The sequence below is a fragment of the Anopheles funestus genome, chromosome 3RL (assembly GCF_943734845.2).
Source record: "Anopheles funestus chromosome 3RL, idAnoFuneDA-416_04, whole genome shotgun sequence".
NCBI lineage: Eukaryota > Metazoa > Arthropoda > Insecta > Diptera > Culicidae > Anopheles > Anopheles funestus.
Genome location: NC_064599.1, coordinates 62,850,462 through 62,870,221, shown reverse-complemented (window position 1 = coordinate 62,870,221; position 19,760 = coordinate 62,850,462). Strand labels below are relative to the sequence as shown.

General features: G+C 44.0%; 1 protein-coding gene across 2 annotated transcripts in view; it reads right to left on the bottom strand.

The window, feature by feature from the left end:
• The window catches only part of LOC125767310 (zinc finger protein 423 homolog), an 86,758-nt gene that overhangs the window by 65,097 nt on the left and 1,901 nt on the right, over positions 1-19,760 (bottom strand). Inside the window, exons 1-2 of one of the 2 annotated variants that reach the window (XM_049433758.1) lie at positions 19,429-19,590; positions 11,711-12,088 (exon numbers count right to left, since the gene is read on the bottom strand). In XM_049433758.1, the coding sequence (XP_049289715.1) occupies positions 11,711-12,088; positions 19,429-19,468 (418 nt within the window). In that variant the 5' untranslated portion in view covers positions 19,469-19,590. Of the gene's footprint in view, positions 1-11,710; positions 12,089-19,428; positions 19,591-19,760 lie in introns of those variants that run through there. The other variant, XM_049433759.1, reaches the window with a different exon arrangement.

Genomic DNA, 19,760 nt, shown 5'->3' with positions numbered 1-19,760 from the left:
TTTCTGTTTGCATTGATTTTAGTAAAAGACAGTGGCATTCGTTTAAAGATAGCTTCCATTTCCATTTCCAGAGGACTTTTATCATGATCTCTACCTTATATGAGTTGCAAAGGCTGGGACTTGTAAAGATTTGCTTAAAAAACCTATCGTACAAATAGTCTTAAAAATAGTGTGACATTGGCCATGTTTGAAGACCAGTTTCTTCAAGGGATAGCAAGAAATCATCTATGGATGAGGTAGGAATAGACCTCGTACACCTTTTTAATATTTTATACAGCTGTTCCTTATTCGCACAAAAATTATTTTTGTTGAAAATGCATCGTCTAATGGCTGTTAATATAATGTTAGTATAGAACATACTATCTATTAATATATTACCTACTCTGAGATCTCTTGGTGTAAGAAATGAATTTCCTCAAAATTCCTATTCTATTGATTACATGTGTCAAACAAAAGGCAAACAAAAACAGAAAAGGTAGACCCGGATCTCTTGAAATTGTAAAGCCGAAACATCAAGAATAGCCCATAGTACTTCTCTAATCTAAAACACTTAGATCATGCTCATTTACATGGCTCCGGCGAACTGATTACTCTTCAGGATTTCAAGATATATAATTAATGTTTATGCAAAAAACCTTTTAGATTTATGACTAATTAATGGCAAATCAAGTATACAAATATAGTTGTAATGTTCTACACTAACAACAATTTTTACTATGCTTCCTGTGGCAATATTAAATCTGCCATGAGAAGCATTAATATGCTATAAACAAATTTCCAAACTTTCACATTTACAACCCAATGTCCACCTGCGGGAGTTTTCTCGATAATAGTGAAAAGTGGCTGCAGCAAACAGCCACAGCAGTAACGAAGTAAAACGGAAATAGCACAGCTTCGGACGCACACGGGAACGACACAGCAGCGCATTTGCCTTCAGGATGTTTCGTCCCTGGTTAATTGCGACAGTGGACCATATTTTCGGTAAAATTCCCACATCCTATCTCTATCGCAGGTTTCTCACTATATCCCTCTCGCGGTGGTGTTCTCTCTAAATGACTCTTCCTCTTTCTCTCGCTCTCTATTTATCTCTTTTTATCATTGTTTTCAAACAAAATTTTCGCGAACGAATTGTGAACAATGAATAAACACGGGAAGCGCCACGGTATTGCAATGGGAGCAATAGGTGTAGCGACGGTTGCTTCATTTTAGATATTTATGCACAAATAGGATCCTCCCCCGAGGGAGAAATATGGCAAAAGGGGAAGACGAAAGCATCCCGATGATCCTGACCACCATGGAACGAACCGAAAACGGGTGAGCTTCAATACAGACGCCCAGCGTCGACAAAACGACAACCACATGAATGCTAATTAGTGGCAATTGCTTTTTACATATATTAATATCAGAATATATATTTATTTGATCCCGCGAGGATCGACCTGCTCTCATCCGCGCACCCTCCTCCCGATCCGGCTCATTGCCGGTACATCACAGCCGAGATATTCCAACTGGACCTGGAGTTGGTTCGTTCACATCGGGTGCGGGGTCATACTCGGTCGGGCTTCCGGTAGTGTGCTCCATCCGCGTATACGACACTCGCGGGAAACGGACAGCCAGACAGTGAAGGAAATGTTAACGGAAAAACGGAACGCAAATGGACCAGATAGGAAGACCCCAGACTATTTTCGAGGGAAAGGGAGAGAGAGAGTGAGAAAGGGTGACATATACAGCGCAATGTGTTTGAGAAGGGAATATGAGATCCTGTGGGATGCTGTAGGGATGGTTGAACGCATCCGTTTACGACTGCAAATGGGGACAAACAGTGCGCTCTCACAGCATTCCTATGGAACTGTTGATAGCGAGTTATGGAGAGAAAAAGGTTCGTCAGAGCACACACACATAGTGTTGGGTCAAGTAGCTCTTTTGCAAGAGCGGAGCGCACCGCTCTCCCTCTCTAAAGTGTGCGGTGCGCTTGAGGTAGCTCCACATGGAGCGCTGCACACAGGAGCGATTGTGCGATGCGCTCCCAGGAGCGAAGTTTCGCACCACAAGGAGCGCGCACAATAAGATGACCGGAGCGATAGAAATACCTCTTTCGCTCTTGACCCACTAGCTAAAGCCTTATGAAATTTTCAAATTTTTATTATTTTTTTTTTAATTTTATATTCTGTTTTTTATTTAAAGCATTGTTTGGGTGGAAAGAAACACATTGCAACCAATTGGCATTAAAATAAATCAATTTATTTTTTTTTGCAAAATTTCTCAAAAAAACGTAAGGGGTAAGCCTTATGAAATTTTCGAGTGGAAAATTTTTTCAAAATTTTTTTCTGATTTTTTATTCTTTTTTAAATTTAAAGCATTATTTGAGTGAAAAGAAACACATTGCAACAAATTCGCATTAAAATATACCACATTTTTCAATTTTGCTACATTGCTCAAAAATGAGGAAAATTTTATATTTTCTCGAACAGGGTATGGAACTTGGTTCCTCGAATAACTTCTGGCACAGACATCTGAGGGAATAGCCGTCCAAGAAGAAAATGTAGCCATTGGTGCCATCTATCGACCACAGGTTAAAGATTGGCGATCCGTTGGATACCGACCGAGTTATAGCCAAAACTTGGTGCAAAAATGAGGAAAATTTTACATTTTCTCAAACATTTTTTAATATTTTTTATAATTTTTTATTGTTTTTTATTTAAAGCATTATTTGGGTGAAAAGAAACCTTTTTAAACCAATTGGCATTAAAATAAATCAATTTAATTTTTTTTGCAAATTTTTTCAAAAAAAACGTAAGGGGTAAGCCTTATGAAATTTTCGAGTGGAAATTTTTTTTTAATTTTTTTCTATTTTTTTATTCTTTTTTTAATTGAAAGCATTATTTGAGTGAAAAGAAACTTATTGCAACAAATTCGCATTAAAATATATCACATTTATAAATTTTGTTAAATTTCCCGAAAAATCTAAGGCTATAGCCTTGTGAAATTTTCAAATGGGAGCGCATCGCACAATCGCTCCTGTGTGTAGCGCTCCGTACGGAGCTACCTCTTTTTCGCGTGGGCTGTGCGGGAGCACGCACAATATGATGAGCTGAGCGATTGAGGTACCTCTTTCGCTCTTGACCCAACACTACAACACACACATCCTTTAGTGCGGTGGCGCAAATTTTCATTTTGATTTCATGTTTATCCTTGCTTCTATTCTGTTTTTGTTTATTTGTTTATATCTCAAAAGGATTCTCTCTCGCGCTTATTATCAGCTGATTTATTACTCCTGCAACACACAAATTCTTAGTAATAGCTTGTTATACTTATTTTTAAAATGTCTGTATCATTAAAGCATTTTTTATTTACAACAATTATTGTATAATATTATAATATGTGTAAGAAAGATAATTTTGCAACTAACGCTTGATTTACATGCTGTAGTTATTAGCGAATTCATAACAGCATTGCCATCAAGCGTCATCTTTCAACATTATTCCCCTCGGAGGGAACAGCAAAACAACGGAACGTCAATGGCTTGGAAACGTTTCCTGCGTGTGAATTCCATCACATTCACACATTGGACCGCAAACTGACGCCTTGTGCATCAATGCTGTGAGTGGGTTGTGAATACCTCACACGTCATATAAACGACCCAAGTGAGACCCGCCGCCAGTTCGCGGGTGTTTGGTGTGAAATTTTGCGTGTGATCAAAACAGCTAGTCCGTGCACCAGAGGGCAACAGCAGAACGTACGCTACCAAAAACCCTCTGCTAAACATCCGCGCAGAGATACTAACACATTGATTAGGGAATTTGTACGGATGCGGATGTTGCCTCGCCGCGGGTCGCCGGTTGTTTCGCGCATAACAAACGCATGTACCGCTTGCGCGACGGTTTGTCCCACACACCGGACAACCATTATCCCGCCCCGAAACGACCGAATAGTAATGGCACGATCCTAACAACTAGCCCAACTAGCTACAACAATAACCGCGTGTACTGCATTTAGTAGTACGCCTAAGCGTCAAGCCCGCTGGGATCATCAGCAACCACTACCGGCTTTGCGCCGGGAACAACATGGCTGTGCCGCCACCATGTGGGACCAGTCGCCGTGCGACCAACTGCAACCAACAAGGTGATGGTTGTTGCATAAATAATTATCGCATCTTTAACACCCACTCAAAATGGTGCATGCGTGCACCGGGACATTGCCCCCGAAACAAACACCGAGGCAGGAAGGTGAGAAGAGAAGTGACATTCAAATCCCAACGCTCCAATCGACAATGAATTGCACTTTTCTTCGTCTGTGGAGATCAACTGTGATGGACACAAATAGACAGCAACGAACCGGTGACATTATTTTAGGGAGTTTTGCCAAAATTTGCAACCGAAGTGCTCGGGCAGAATTGTCCTTGGTCACATACAAATGTTGATCATTTCCTTACGGTAGGTTCGAAACAGACGGGGTAAAGGTGGCATAACATTATCTAAACAACATCAAACTGAAACTTATTTTATTACCATGGCAAACAGCACCCAAGCTGGCAAAGAGGACATACAACATGCAATATTATTTGCATGTCTATTGCTTAACACAGACATTTAACTTACAACCTCTGTGAAGAATGTTTGCATTACGTATAAAATAAAATAAACTTTAAAAAGCAGATAAACCAAGATATATAATTAATTTAAAGCAATAGGTGTGAAATTTTTTACTCATAACAGTACCAGACGAATCTTCCTACTGGCTCCCAAACCACAAGAATGCATAATCAAAAATTTACACTATGCGGTAAGTCAAATTTAGTGGAACTAATTGAGAGAGGATATAGAACAAGGTTTAGATACAACCATTGGCCCATATTTCGCGCCACAACTAGTTGCGCTCGTAAGCAGACATATTGGAGACAAGCTTCCGCTGGTACGACGGGGGAAAACCTGCCCCGTTCTGCAACGATGACCAATTTGAGTTATAACTTAGCTCACGATGAAAATAGGGAAAATAGGAAAACCAAAAAATAACACACTGTCGGGTTCACTCATATATTCATAAACTCTGGTCCCTTTAGAAATTCGACCTACTGCATCCGAGTCCTTCCACCAACCACCCGGAATGTTGGAAGCACTAGAATTAGTTGCAGCATGACGGCATGAGAGTTAGAAAGGGAAAGCAAGAACCCAAATAAACAAAAAAAAACACTGCCCGTACTAACCGAGCCGCGACAACGGCTAGCACAAAGTGTGTAATAATAACAACCTTAGCTTCTGATTCGGTTCCACGTACCAGCAACGACCTCCGGGTTTGCGTTGGTCGGGATATTCCCGGATGGTTTGGCGAAAAATATCCCGTACCATCGGTTCCTGCACACCTACACAAGCACCGACCAGCGCCGGTCGTCCACGGTTGATGGGAGAGAAGCTAGAACCCCACTGCTACCAAGGGTTTCCGTACTCTAAATTGCTTATACTTGTATACCCGCCGACCACTAGTAGCCAGAAGTCTGGATGCGGAGATGCTGTCTCTCATCAACTCATACCCTCCTACTGCCGTTTAAATTCCCACCGGAATACCCCGTGTATCCTAACTCGACCGTCGCCGTACTACCAGCGCGAACTTAACCGACCGATGCTGGCAAAATAGTGTGGAGAAATAATATAAGCCTACCGGAGAATTATGTATATTTCTATATCGAGAGAAAAAAAAGGGTCGCCCCAACGAATGTCTCCTTCCCGCTTGGATACCGGCGTCCTTGTTGTCACCAGGAGATGGGATGAAAACTCGACGGATTCGTAGGTGTGCTCTATGGTCGACGTCATCATCATCAGCATCGTTGTCGTTGGACAAGTGTGTAGATCCCGGGACAGCACCACAACACAGCGTTACGAAGGAGGAAGGTTCCGACAGTAAAGTACACACTATCAAAGAGACATCCTTTCCACCTGGTGCTGCTGCTGTGTGAACGAGAGCGTAGGAGCTTAGGATGGGGTGGAAAAGATTCCTAACAGGCCGTATACACCGTGCGTGCCGGCGTGGCTGTGTGTATGTCTCGTCTGTCCCGTGAGGAAATCTCGCGAGACTTCTGCTAATCAGAATTCGTTTCGTTCCTAGTATTGGAACCAACCGCACGAAGGCGCACGATGGTACGAGCAACCACTTTCCAGGAATAAAGCTTTTGCGGGCACTACCTTCATTGGTCGTTCCCGGCTTTTGCAGGACGCTCAGACAGACGCACATCCTGGTAGTAGCTAAAGATGGAGGCAATTCACCAGGTAGCAAACCATTAGTCACTATCGAAAGCTACAGCTGTATCTCGCCACTAACATCCACCATTTGCCTCGCTGATGTGGAGATGTCTCGGCAAATAGACGTCGACCGAGAACCGGATTCGGATTGCCCCAAAGGAACCCATAGGAACCTGGTAATGATGGTCACGAAAGTCAATTACAACATCGACGAACGCCAGCACTGCATTCGTTTCCTGCTGCTAGACCAACTAGACCACAATCCGCTGGGTGACAGCCACATTTGGATGCTTTGATTTGCCAAGCTTTTATTCCCGGGAGACCACGGAGTATGGTTTGAAGCTTCCTGAATGTTACCGGGAGTAGTCGGATCATCTGGTACTAAGCTTCTGGTGGTTCTAGAGAACCGACATCAGTATTCATTCATTACACACATTTATCACCGCTACCGAGTGTACTGCCATGAACCTGAAGTCAAATTTCTTCACCTCATGGCACCATGACCTGTACCAAGCGCATTCGTAGTCCTTGCCATCTTCGCGACACCGAACATGGAATGATGTGAATGACAAACGAACTTACAAAATATTTCACACACACACACACACACGGTGGTGGTGCTCGGCATTTTGCACTTTGCCAGTTACAACCATATGCAAAGACCTGTCAAAGCGGATTTATTTTTGACTGCTCCGAATGATCTGGCAGTCTGGCACGTTGTCTATGGACAGAGCGTGGAAAAGCGATAGTACACTTGTGCACAGGAAAGATGTCTCTAGCACATTACCCTTCAAGATGTTTTGCTCTATTTCCCCTGTCAGTTGGTCGGAGAGTCGCTTCAGACAGCTTCTAGTCTCTGGAGATCGTGTACTGCGAGGGATGGAAAACTTCCCGCCACTTCCTTTTTGGGGAAGAAGCTCGAAATGTGTACCGCAAAAATATGGAAAATAAGTTCACCTACTATCAAATCGAATCTACCACCATGAAGATAGAAACCCATACGACTACTACACCACAACTACTATACATGTCGCGTGATAACGTGTCGTTTACATGTAAAATAAGAATCTGCTACCAGTTGACTAGTGTGTCTTTTTCTCTCTCTTCATTTATCTACGGTTCACTCGGTTTTTGGGATTGGGAGTCTAGAATGACAGCATCACACAACAACAAAAATGTGAAACAAAGCTCAGGAGTGCCAAAAGGGATCTGACTACGACGAGTCATCTCAGCATTTTGGGCATACCAAAAACAAAAACTCAAACCAATATTGACATCCCCAAAAGATTGCCGTGCTCGATGGTCGCGAAAACAAAACCAGCGGAATGTATGAAGACAAAAATAACAATCTGCTGGGAATTCCTTCGGGACCCTGATGGCACCGTAAAGCGGGAATAAGAGCAGAGCATAAGAGCAGGTGCAAAAGGAGCTTGCTTGCGGGAAGAACATGAAAGGCAACAAGACGAGACTGGATGGAACATGGATGAAAAAGTAAACAACATTACCCCGGAAGGGCCCGGAAGACACTAAGAATATCAAACCTTTTGGCCATGCCTGGGAACCATTGTAAGCTTGGCGTGGTACATAGAGAATTCTCAAAGTCTTAGTAATAGAGTTAAAAAAATCCATTCCAACATTCCCAGTTTGTGGAGCTTTTCCAGGTTTCCCTAAATATCCCACCTCTCCGTCCAAAATGCTCCACCGAATGCTTTTTGGTGGTCGGATTTTTTTTTCTGGTGTCTGGATATGTGCGAGAAAGAAACCCTGAGTGACACCGGTGGGACCGTGGAAGCGTCTTTTTGTGAAGTCAAAGTTAATCAGTCGGACGGACGTTAGTGTGGTGGTTTCCTTACCGAGACGGGGATAACAGTGTCATACCGAACGACACACTGGTAACTGACAACACAACTTGGACCATCGCAGCAACATCAAGCCCAAGTAGGTGCAAAAATTCAAAACTATCACCGTTCTTTGCAGTTGACAAGTAAGCACCTTTGCCGGCACACACATACACGTCCCATATCGCGCTGGATCCATCGATCGGTTGCGCAGCCCTTTCCATCCCATGGGAGCAGTCAGGCTGAGAAGTTTCTGCAAACCGGCAGAATCTATGATGTTGGGAACGACGACAACGGCAATCCAGACTTTAGCCCCTCTCCTGCCTTACCGACCGACAGCACAGATTGGGTTGGTCTAACGTGTGGAAGGTGGTTATGCTTGAAACTTCAAAACCTGGCACAATATAAACCTGCCCGAAGCAGCCGAAAGGGGACATCCGATGCTAGTGCAATCGTTGCAAATAGTGGACAAGTTTCTTTAAATACTATTCTTCTGGGCCGAACGATCGTTCCATATGTCAGCAGCAACAATAAACTAATATTCAAAGTTCACTGCCACAATGCTAACTTCGAGCCGGGGATATCACGAAGTTACCTGTGCGCTCACAGTTGGCAAGCCATGCAATAACTTCGGAGGATCCTGGCAAATAATGTGGAAAGCACACAGTTTTTCCCATATTAAAATACATCTCGTCCAGCTCATCGGATGGCCAGCATTCGTTCTGGAACGAAGGCAACAAATCCTCCGAGACTATTCTGATCTTAAGACTTTCATTCTTGCCCGCTAAAATGATTCCACCAGGAAAACGGACATCCTTCTTTCAATGTGCCGGTACTCGTAACGGTCGACAGCATGTCAATGTCGATAAAACTATCCATTGTTTTCAAGACGTCTCAATACTACTCCTAAGCACCCGTGGTCCCGTCTTTGTCCCGTCTTCACCACTGTTTGCCACCGCACGTACAAACCAGCGGAGCGGACACACCCGTGGGAATTCTTCTGTCAGGCTAAACGAAAGAAGACCAACGAAGTTCGCTTGGGGGATCAAATTAAGCAAGCTCTCGAAGACGATGAACGTTCCTTTCGCCTTTCGCGTGCATGTTGACATCAGGTACGGAACGATGCCGGATGGCCACACCAGAACGACCGCAGGGATCGTGGTTGTGCAGGTTTGCGTTTCAAAGAGAAATATATTCAACCCTGAATGCAAAATATCCGCTCACAAGCAGTACGCAAATGCGAACCCCAAGACGAATCTTCAACGACGTTGGCTGGCAATGGTTACTCTCCGGGGATCTTCCGAGACGTCGTAGCGATAATTGCAAAACCAACTCCCTGCTATCCCCACATACATTCATGTTTGACAGTCGTCATCGCCATCATGCTCATCATCATCGTCATCGGTGCGGTTCACTAACATCATCAGGGTTGCTCGTGTGCTGCTGGGTGTCTTCTTGGAATGGTTTACTTCTGTACACAGATCACATGTACACTCCTTTCGTCTAACTCTGGTGGGAATTGTCCTTCGGGAGTGTTCTTGTTTTACGATCGGTTCAGAAATAGTAATGGAAAATGCGGATGATACGCATCTGAGGTTAGAAACTATCAACCATTTTGCTCAGTTACATCGTTTACATAGTTCCTTATCTGTAGAAACATATTCTCCAAATTGACTATATTATACTGTTTAACAAATATGCAGTATAAAGTAAGTTAAACCTAACATAAGGTATCAGGATCGGCATGAGGCAAAAGCCTATACAATTCGCACTATCCTATTATGATGCTCACTGACGAAACATCATGTTACCCACATACCCACAGCAGATATTCATCTGCTCCATGGATCTTCAGCAGTCCCCACAGACCAAGAAAAACCATCAGTTCATCCAGCAACGAACGAAACAGACGAAATGGACCTTCATTTCCATCTTGCTTTCTTTCTCCTTATGTATCACTTCTGCTCTCTTTCCGACACTCCTTCATCACTCCCAGCGGTATTCCAGCCCGGACAATATGTGCACCGGCCAAAAAGGGCCAGCCAAAGCAGGACGCAAGACGTCATGCCACTCAGCACCAAAACGATCCATTCGGACTCCCGGTACGGCCCGGTCTAGAAAATGAAAATCTGAGCCCAGAACCCAGGACCGGTCTCCGATGTAACGGAGACGGATAATATGTTCTGCCCTATCGGGGGTGTGCCAGGACGAAACAAGGTTCGCGCCACAGAACGGGGACGGGGAAGAAAATACGCCTCCGATGAAGGAAAAGTTCGATTCCCGGGGGGATTTTCCGAAGCGAGAACCAAATGGCAAGTGGGGGCCCTGGGTAGCGCACTCTCGGGACCGATGAGCTCCACAAGGAAATGAGTTACGAACGACCAAACGAACGACGGAAACGAAACGAAACAGAAACGTATCGGCAGCAAAACGTTCGGACACGGACACCAAGCTGGAGGCAAAAACTAACGAACAGAAAGCTCACCAGCTTTTTGCCCGGCCCCGCTTTCACTTTCGTGCTTCATCCCTGTCTAATGTGCCCCGCAAAGCAAGTGATTTCGTTCCCTTTCTTACACAAGATTATGTTGCCTGTCGGTATCATTTCGAGATGAACTACGAAACACACACTAAGCCCCAAGGACTCCAACAAGTACGGATACCGACCACCCGAGGATCACACTCGCACAGTGGGGACGGAGAAGAAACACCGAATGCAGACGAGTGTACGAGTGCGAGCGAATGGCACTGGGAAAATGTATTACTGCGGTAACTCCCGAAGGAGTTACTCTCCTAAATGAGAGTTTCACAAACAACCAAACCTACCAAAGCAAAGTTTTTCCACTTCGTCCCATTTTGAAGCTTCGCCCCATCGTTCTTCTCCGGGTTTACATGGTCATGAGTTTCCACGAGCTAGATCCATGCTTTAGATGTTCCGATGTGCCGATCGGATGGTGTGGTCTCGTGATACTCGTTTCTCGGTAAAAAAAAAATGCTGAAACACTATCACCAAGCAATGCCCCGTTTTCCCTGCTACGAGTTCCGTTCGACCGTTGCGACCGGGTAACATTAACTTGCTTCTCATTTTTTTCCTGCTCGGGATCATCTTTTTTTTTATTATCACATTTCTTCTATCCGTCTTCCGCATTGTATTCACTTGGCAATTTGTCTTTTTTAATCAGTTCATCTAAGAAATGGGGCGCATGCATCCATAATTTAGTAGTTGATACTTTCAATACCCATTGCAACACGGCAGAAGAAAAACAAATCTGGTTAATGCAATCAATTTCTGAAGTTTTCAGATGAAGTAATTGATCATGTCGTCTAAAACTTAAAGTTTTTGGTTATAAAAATAAAGTGGCTCACTAGAAGGATGTCTTCTTGAGTATATACCCCTGAAAGTATGCAATATTTCCCTTTTTTGAACAATCCATCCATCAATGAGGACTTGAGGTCTTTAGAAGTTATCATCAAACAAAAGCCCAACAATCAATCGGCGATCAATAAATGATACTTCAAACAGCAATATTCTAAAAAACACACAACTATCGAACAAACTCATGTCGACTTTGGTGGTATTTAAGAAAAAGATCACACAAATTACAAATTAATGGTAAAGTATCATTACTGCAGACAACTTACCTTTCCGGCCGTCAACACATTCCTCCACTGTTGGAATGTGTTTCACAATGTGATTGCTTTTCGCATTCAGTTCATCCACTTTTACTTCTGCAGTAAGTGTCACAGGAGCATCAGCACGAGACATTCCTTCACACATTCCGCTCACTTCCAATTCACACATTTTCACACCTTCTACATCCTTACAACGAGTGTTTTCTTCGTTGGTCTCATCGTCACTTGAGTCCTCCAAATCTTGCTCATCACCTTCGCCATCATCATCGGTAATGTCTTCCAGCATACTGTCACTTTTCACATCACTAACTGCACTTTTTACTGTATCGTTATTCTGCAGCGTTGAACTGGCCATACCTTCCCCAGTTGCCTCTTCCTCGCCTTCATCTGTGAATGTTAAAAATATCATATTACTAAAACGTTTTCAAAATTGCAACTTTAACGTTTTTTAGCAAAAAAGTTAAGTAAATGTTGGAATTTTTAATACAAAGCTTTACTTTTCTACTTCAACACGACTCGACCTCGAATTCCCGGCATTGGACATCGTATACCGTACAACACAAAACGGTAACAGACAATGTGTCACGGAAAAGACGCGGATTTTCATGTCAAAATCTTTTATTCGTATCCGCAACAAAATTTCAGGCGCGACAATTCCAACCACTTTCCCAGGCTTCGGGTAATTATCGCACCAGCAAGCACACAGGGTCAGGTGAGATTTAAACCGTAATTATTTCCTTGCCACCGGGTTTGCTTTATCAGAAATGACAGCTTGCTTAAATGCTACCGGGTCTCTTATCGCGGGACACCGATAGTTTCAACAACAGGTTGGCCGGTCACTTAACTTTGCTTTTTCAGGTGGCGAAACATGATTCTACAATTTGGCGCAATTAATCTTTAAAAAAAAGGAACCATTTCTCACCATGAATATGTGAAAAGTAACGAAATGTACAGTGATGTACAGATTGGTTCTCGGGAAGCTTAACTAATCAGCGCCCTGTCTTGACGCAGGGTGACAGAACTTATTACCGTAAGCTTTGCATATTTCACTTTGTTGTCCGTATTGTACAATGATGGACATTTGAGTTATTTTCACATTTTCTACTATGTCTTAACGTCCATTTTCTCTGGACATCGTCATGAGAAACATCACAATAATTTAGAATTTACCTATAAAATTATATTATTGTTTTCAAAACAATTCATTTTCCTAATGGTATCTTAACCTTTGTTCCAAATGACTTTAAACTGTAACCTCCATACTCCCGAAGGACGTTTAGGTTTTGTAGTGACGTCGAATATCGACCATCTCGCCCCATTGACATTTGGCAGCAGCTGCAGTTTTGCTCAACAAACTGAATGCAAATTCTCGGTGACAACTCCCCACAGCGACAGAGTACCCTGTTTCGATCACATTCAGCAGTTTAATACAGGCTGAATATCATCGGAGACTACCTCACAGCAATGCCGCCTAAAAAGGGTTGTGGATTGCTCAGCATTTCTCAAGTAACTTCCAGAAATTCCAACAAAAACAAAACTGCAATAACACACACACACATACACAAAGTACTGCCGTTAAAGTTTTTCCAAGTGTAATAATCAGCTAAAAGCCAGCGACACCTAGACTACTACCCGTGTCTACTAACTCCTCTTCCAGCTTCGGAACACCTCCGAGTCTCGCCGCGTGTTTGGCTGCTGTTGCTTCCTAGGGTAACTCTTTCGGTTGTCGTATTTCCATTTTTTTTTTGCTTTCCAACATTCACCGATTCCTGTCAATCAACGAACGCATTAACGTTGATGGCGAGCCATGAAGCTGTCACGCGCGTAGAATGGTGCAAAAAAAAACATATTTCGCGACCTTGTCTTCCACCCAGGGTGAAACCCCATTTTACGGGTGCACTCAGAACAAATAGCGTTTCTCACACGGTTGGTGGCCATATCGAACTAAAACCCCTTACTTTCAAATTCCCATGCCACCAATCCGGTGGCACACCAGTTTTCCATTCCCTGCTCTTTCGGATCCTGCTGGCTCCGCTACGGATGGTTTGCCGAGGTGAAGGTTTTTAATAGCTCCCGGTGACATCGTCTTGGTTTTTGACTGGTGCACAACATAAACACGTCACCCTTGCAACAACCGAACTGGGAGGACCTCCGACCGACCGGAAGTAATCGGCTTGAGAGAACCGACGACCATCGTACCCGGTAGGTGATGTGCAAGTACATTCGGGGGAAAGCAACGAAAGAAACGGGCTGACATCTATAGTACTATTGGGTACAAACTTCGCCTCAACATCGGAAGACTCACGGCCACGGATGGTTGCGTGCGGTAATAGAATCAGGACATCATTCTTTTTTTTTTTGCTTTTCTGAGAGAAAAGCACATGAGAAGGAAACGTTCAGGTATGTACCGGATACGACCAACAAGCCTATATCAACCCTAACGTGCCATGGTGGGCTTGATCGTACCACTAATTACCACCAACTGGGCACGTGTGACGTTGCGAGTACGGAGAACCCAACCTCCGTACTGGCGTATCGCTCAAAAGGTTAATTGATAAAGAGTACGAGCGCACCGAAGGAGATCCCTTTTCGGTTAACGGTGCGTACTTGCTAATTCCACGCGGTCGTACATGTACATCCAGCCCGGTGACTGCATCAACGCGCACCGGGTCCATTTTTCCCGAACCGAACGTACCGTCGCGTACCGATCGTACCGATGTGTGCTTTCCGGCACCGGTGCCTTTTGCCAGCAGCGAACGAAAGAACCAAAGTGATCCCAGCGGCACCCAACAATGCGACATTTCAACACCCAATCCAAACACTCTCACCAACTACCATGCACGGCTGTAGCTCGAAAAGAAAAGGGTTTCGGTGGTCCACCATACACAGACACAGGAACCGGAATCCACCGATGGTCGCATCCCTCGGACGCTTCATACGCGCAACACATTTAATTGTGGGAACGTGTGCGTTGTTTTCTGTAGGCCTCGTTTCCTTTTTTTTCGGACTCTCCGGTGATGAGGTTGCCGGATTTGCCGCAGAACTTAAACCACCAACGAGGCAATCGTGTGGTTGGCGCGTACGTACCACCGAACGGCAAAACACCAATCGCTGCGGTATTTCACCGATAATGTTGCCCTGCCCCGTTGGCCAGCAAGGGTGAATAATCACCCACGTGGCTGCAAACATTAGCGTGAAAACAGCAATTAAAGGTCCGGATTGGGATAACGGAATGTTTCAAACTGACCGCGAACCGCGTGCAACAACGGAAGCAAAAAGGATGGGCTTTTTTGGGTACGCAAAGTTTGGTACGTGCTTTTCCACCGAAATGTGAGTGTAGCGTGAAAGCTCCCGAATGTTGGGGTCATTAATTTTTACAATTTAACAAAAAAGTGTCCCACGTGACCATTTGATTTATTAATTTTTTTTTCATTTCCGTTGTTTCTTTTCTGGTTGCTTGGTCTACTCTAGCGTTTACATATTTATTTAAGATTATTTCTTTTTCTAGCATTCTTTTAGATTCAACTTCATTGAGCTTATTTTTTTCTTCTTTTTTAAATTACAATTTTTATAGATATCAATTTGGCCATTCTAGTAATTCTAGAGCGGTTGGCCCTTCAATCAAACCAATAAATTTAAAGATTTTTGATTAATGGAAAAACTAGAAAAGGTTCGTTACTTTCCCATAGTTTAAGTGTTTGTGTTAGGCTTCTTCTTAGGCCGTTGAAATAGATTAACTAGGGAATAAATAGACATAGATCTCCATATGCAAAAGAGATTCAGCTGCATGATCATCTAGATCAGGGGCCTCCCAAACTTTTGAGATGGCGGGCCGCTTTCAGTGGAATAGCCACACTGAGGGAGAATCTCGGGATCTCTCTGGAGGGTCATAGTTTGGAGACCCTTGATCTAGATCATCGTGAATTAATTAATCGTACGTGCAAGAACATTATGCACAAATGCCTTGCAAAGGATTCTACTAACAAATACTAATTGCCTACACAGTCATGTCCGAACCGACGCATATAAATCTCACTCAATACCAAACTGCGGATTATACGAGACCTCCAACACTTTGCCTCATTCACCAGGAAACGTAGCTTTCTTGCGGATGAACCGCTTTGAGGAAAAGCCTAATCCACCTCAGTGCACTACCGTGCAGTCTACTACCAACAGTTCACGGGTTGTAAATAAACAAATCGAGCAATAAAATTGGTTGCCTAATTGAATCACCTACCAGAGAATGCCATCTTTGCCGGCTCGTTCAATCTACCGGATATTGTCTTTTCCGGCAACAGCACGGCTCTTATGAAAAGCCTTACAAGGGAAGGGTTTTAATGTGAAGTAATTTATCGAACGATTAGGCAGCGCTTAAGCACCGGATTCGCTGCGTACGTACGAGAGATATAGTAAGCTAAGCACTTGTTGGATTAAGATGCTGTTCCAATCGTTTTGAGATATTTTATTTCTGTAGGGTACAGGTGGCCGAATAATGGATTATGTGCAATTGCAATTCAATAGGCACTAATGCTGGATATTGATGCAAAAAGCTACGAATTCGTACAATTTATCGTTGCAAATTCGTGCTCAAAAAGACGAATGCATTACACTCTAGCATTGAACAACATCTGGTGACTATTCAAATGAAGAGACGAAGTCCTCTTTTCAGGAGCTACAGCCAATGAAATCAAAGGAAAGGAATTCTACAGTAGGTAGTGCTGTCACAATGAAGAGAGATTAAATTAAGTTTTGCGCCTAAATATATGCAATTAACATTTCAAAATATCTTTTCAAAAGCTACCTGTTATACACATTGCATACATCCGGGCATTAACAACAGTTTAATATAATAAATTTGAAAAGTGTTCATTAGTATATAGACCAAGGCCCAGCACGCCCAGAATTCACAAACAGCAAGTTTTGCGTACCGAAAACCACGCTTTACTTCCTGTGAACGGCCAAAGAGTATTGGGCATGGACACCAACCAAATCCCGTTGGTCATCTAGCGGCCACCCCAGTGGGAGTGCAGTGGGTATTAGTTATCCCGTGCTATCGAGCAAAACTTCCGTTGCAGTTATTGCAGGTACTGCATCAAAACTGTTCCAAACTAAGCAATACAGCAACGGGACAAATAAAAACCACCCCATTGCCTTTACTCTTACCTCTCCCACGACGCTCAGCTAGAACAAAACATCAAATCGGAATTGTCGTCACCAGGTCAGGTGCCGTGATGGGAAGGAGATACGCGGGATGAGCCATTGACGCACATTCAGATTCAGCTCTTCCGCTTCGTGACTAGTTCCTGGACCCTTCCAACCCCTTCGGGAGGCGTGAACGAACTACGGTTTTTGTTGGTGGTTCGGTGTGCGGGTACGTTCCGTTTCGTGACACACTATCACAATCAAGTTTTCCAGCTTCGCGCGCACATTTTTCCCAACGGTCTTACTGCTCTTCTCCCTGCTCATCCACCCTCGCTACTTTCAGAATCCTGGCCCACCCTAACTTGACAACAACAAAAAGCTGTGCAGTTTGGCGTGAATGTCTGCTCTTTCTCTCTATATATCTCTCCTTTTCTTTTTCTCCCTTTCTCTTTCTCTCTCACACATTCTGTAATATATTCATATATCTCTATTCTATATCCTGTTCGCTTCAAAGTTGCAGCACAGTCGTATTGTATGTATATCGTGAGTGCTCCCCTTTGTGATTCCCACGGGGGTCGTCCTGGCCCCAAAAGCTCGGAACCATTCTTACCACTCACACATATACACACACAAACACCACTGCTTCCCGCTTAGCCACCATTCCAGAATCTCCCAAGCGCTGGAAATATCGAGGTATCGTCAGCCAGTGCCACCATCGCTGGCGGACGGGGGCCAATCCCCAGTGGGGCAACTCCTCTTACTCGACAGCAAGCCAGAGCAAGGGTCGTTGGTGAACGGACGAAGTGGTAGGTGTGGTGGCGCATGGTCACCGGCCGGTTTTCTCGATTTTGTGAAAATGTGTATTCCCATAGCTGGTAGATACACCACCCTTCTTCCAGTGCCACACCGTACCCGGGGACGGTGGACTGGGTTCTTGGGTGTATTTCACCAATTTCATCTTTCCACTCCCAGGGGAGTTTTGTGCCCCTCACATTTCCTTGTTGGTGTTGGATGGCGTTCACTCCTTTCGCGGTCGAATTGTCCAACGAACGAACGCATGTGAGGGTGGGACAACAACATCGTCCGCTCGCATCGTCCTCTCTACCGATCCAGAGTGCTGATGTCCCTTTTTTTCTGGAGACAGGACAAACGAAGGTAGACGGAAGGCGGAAGGCACATTTTGCTGATAATGTCCCAGAGTTCCTCGTCCGAGTTTGCCAACGAATTCTTGGTTACTTTTCCCACTTAAACTACTAAACGTTATGCGCTGTCTCTCTCTAGCATTTTCTGCAATGCCACATGTCATGGTGCATTGTATACATACGAGAAGGTATATGTAAATTATATATATGTATGTAAAATAAATTAACTAAAACTAAACTCAAAATAGTCACTAATAGTAGCAAGGATTTTTGACCCAAGTAAAAAAACACAAAAATTGATTCGAAATTATTCTCTCTGCGGAAATGTAACTAAAGGAAGTAATTGCAATCAAGAATTGAACCCAAGAGCGTGCAGTTACTACGCACTAACCTTACCAGTTGCTCCATACAATCGAAACTCACCGGTAAGGACCAATATCTCCCCAACCAATAATATTTACTGTCAAAATCGAACTTTGTACGTGTGTTTCTTATCCACCCGTTCCGGTGTATGTGTGTCTCGGTCTGTATGTATACATAATAACACATTCATTTTCATATCGACGTTACTGTAATATGAACGTCCCACGGGAAACCCGTATCTCCCCCAGGGAAACTCCCGACATTGGGATGAACGGTTCCGTTGGCGTCCAATTCGGGTTTCGCCACTAACACCAGTCACTATACTACCATGGAGTGTAGCGCGCACATGCACTATTCCAATGTTCAATGTTCGTGATATTGTTCCGCCTGTCTCCACGGTGTCTCCACAAGGATGCGAGGCTGGGACAGCAGCCGGAACGAAGCGAGACAAGGGTGTGAAATGGAATTTTGGAATCGAATGAATCCTTCCACTTGTCCTCTCCCTGTTGGACGCAGGATAGTTGATAGTCGCTCGGATCGACACAAATACACACGCATGCGAGACGGCAGTGAAACAGAAAGGGAGAAATCATCCAAGCAAGCCTTGGGTATGAAAGAGAGAGAGAGCGAATATACAACATACATGGATACAACAATCCACTTTTTGGTCTCTCGTGGATTCACCGCGAAAAACCGGCGTGGAGAGAAATCGAATGCTCCTGTGCTTCGTTGTGTTGTTGCTGCTGTACCGTTGTGTTGAATGCTTCGAAAACGGTACGGTGCCATTTTCCCCAGGGAAAATGCGCGCCAAAATTTGACTCCCTCGCCCATACCCGCTTCGTGCGCTCCACTTCCCATCCGGGGATTTCGCTCCACAGTTCGACGTCCGATATCCGAGCGAAGAAGTTATCGAAAGGTGAAACACGTTGCGCCTACTATGTGTGCTGTTTGTGTTCGTTATTTGTTTAAGTTATTATCCAAACGTCACAATTCAATTTTTATGTTTCCGCAGCAGCAGCAGCAGTAGGAACTGGTTAAAAGGGTAAAAACACACGAGCATAACAAATAGACACAACTTACGCTTGAGTGCTCTCGGTTTAGCCTGCTTCCGGCGGGACATTTTCTGGTTTTGGGCACAAATCCGTTTGGGAACGCTCGGAGTTCTTAACGTAAACTTTTCATTTGTGCACCTGCCAGCTATTTCTGTGGTGGATTTTACACTACTGAACGTAACACACACAGTGGATTATTCCTTTAATACACATTTAATATACAAATAAACGCTTCTTTCTACTCCGTTTAGCGATTTTAGATATTTGAATCCACTTTGGTGAATCTTTCCTCACACGATTGTTGACACGAAAGCCACTATGCCGTTGTGTAAACGAAACAGTACCGACGAACGGGTAGTA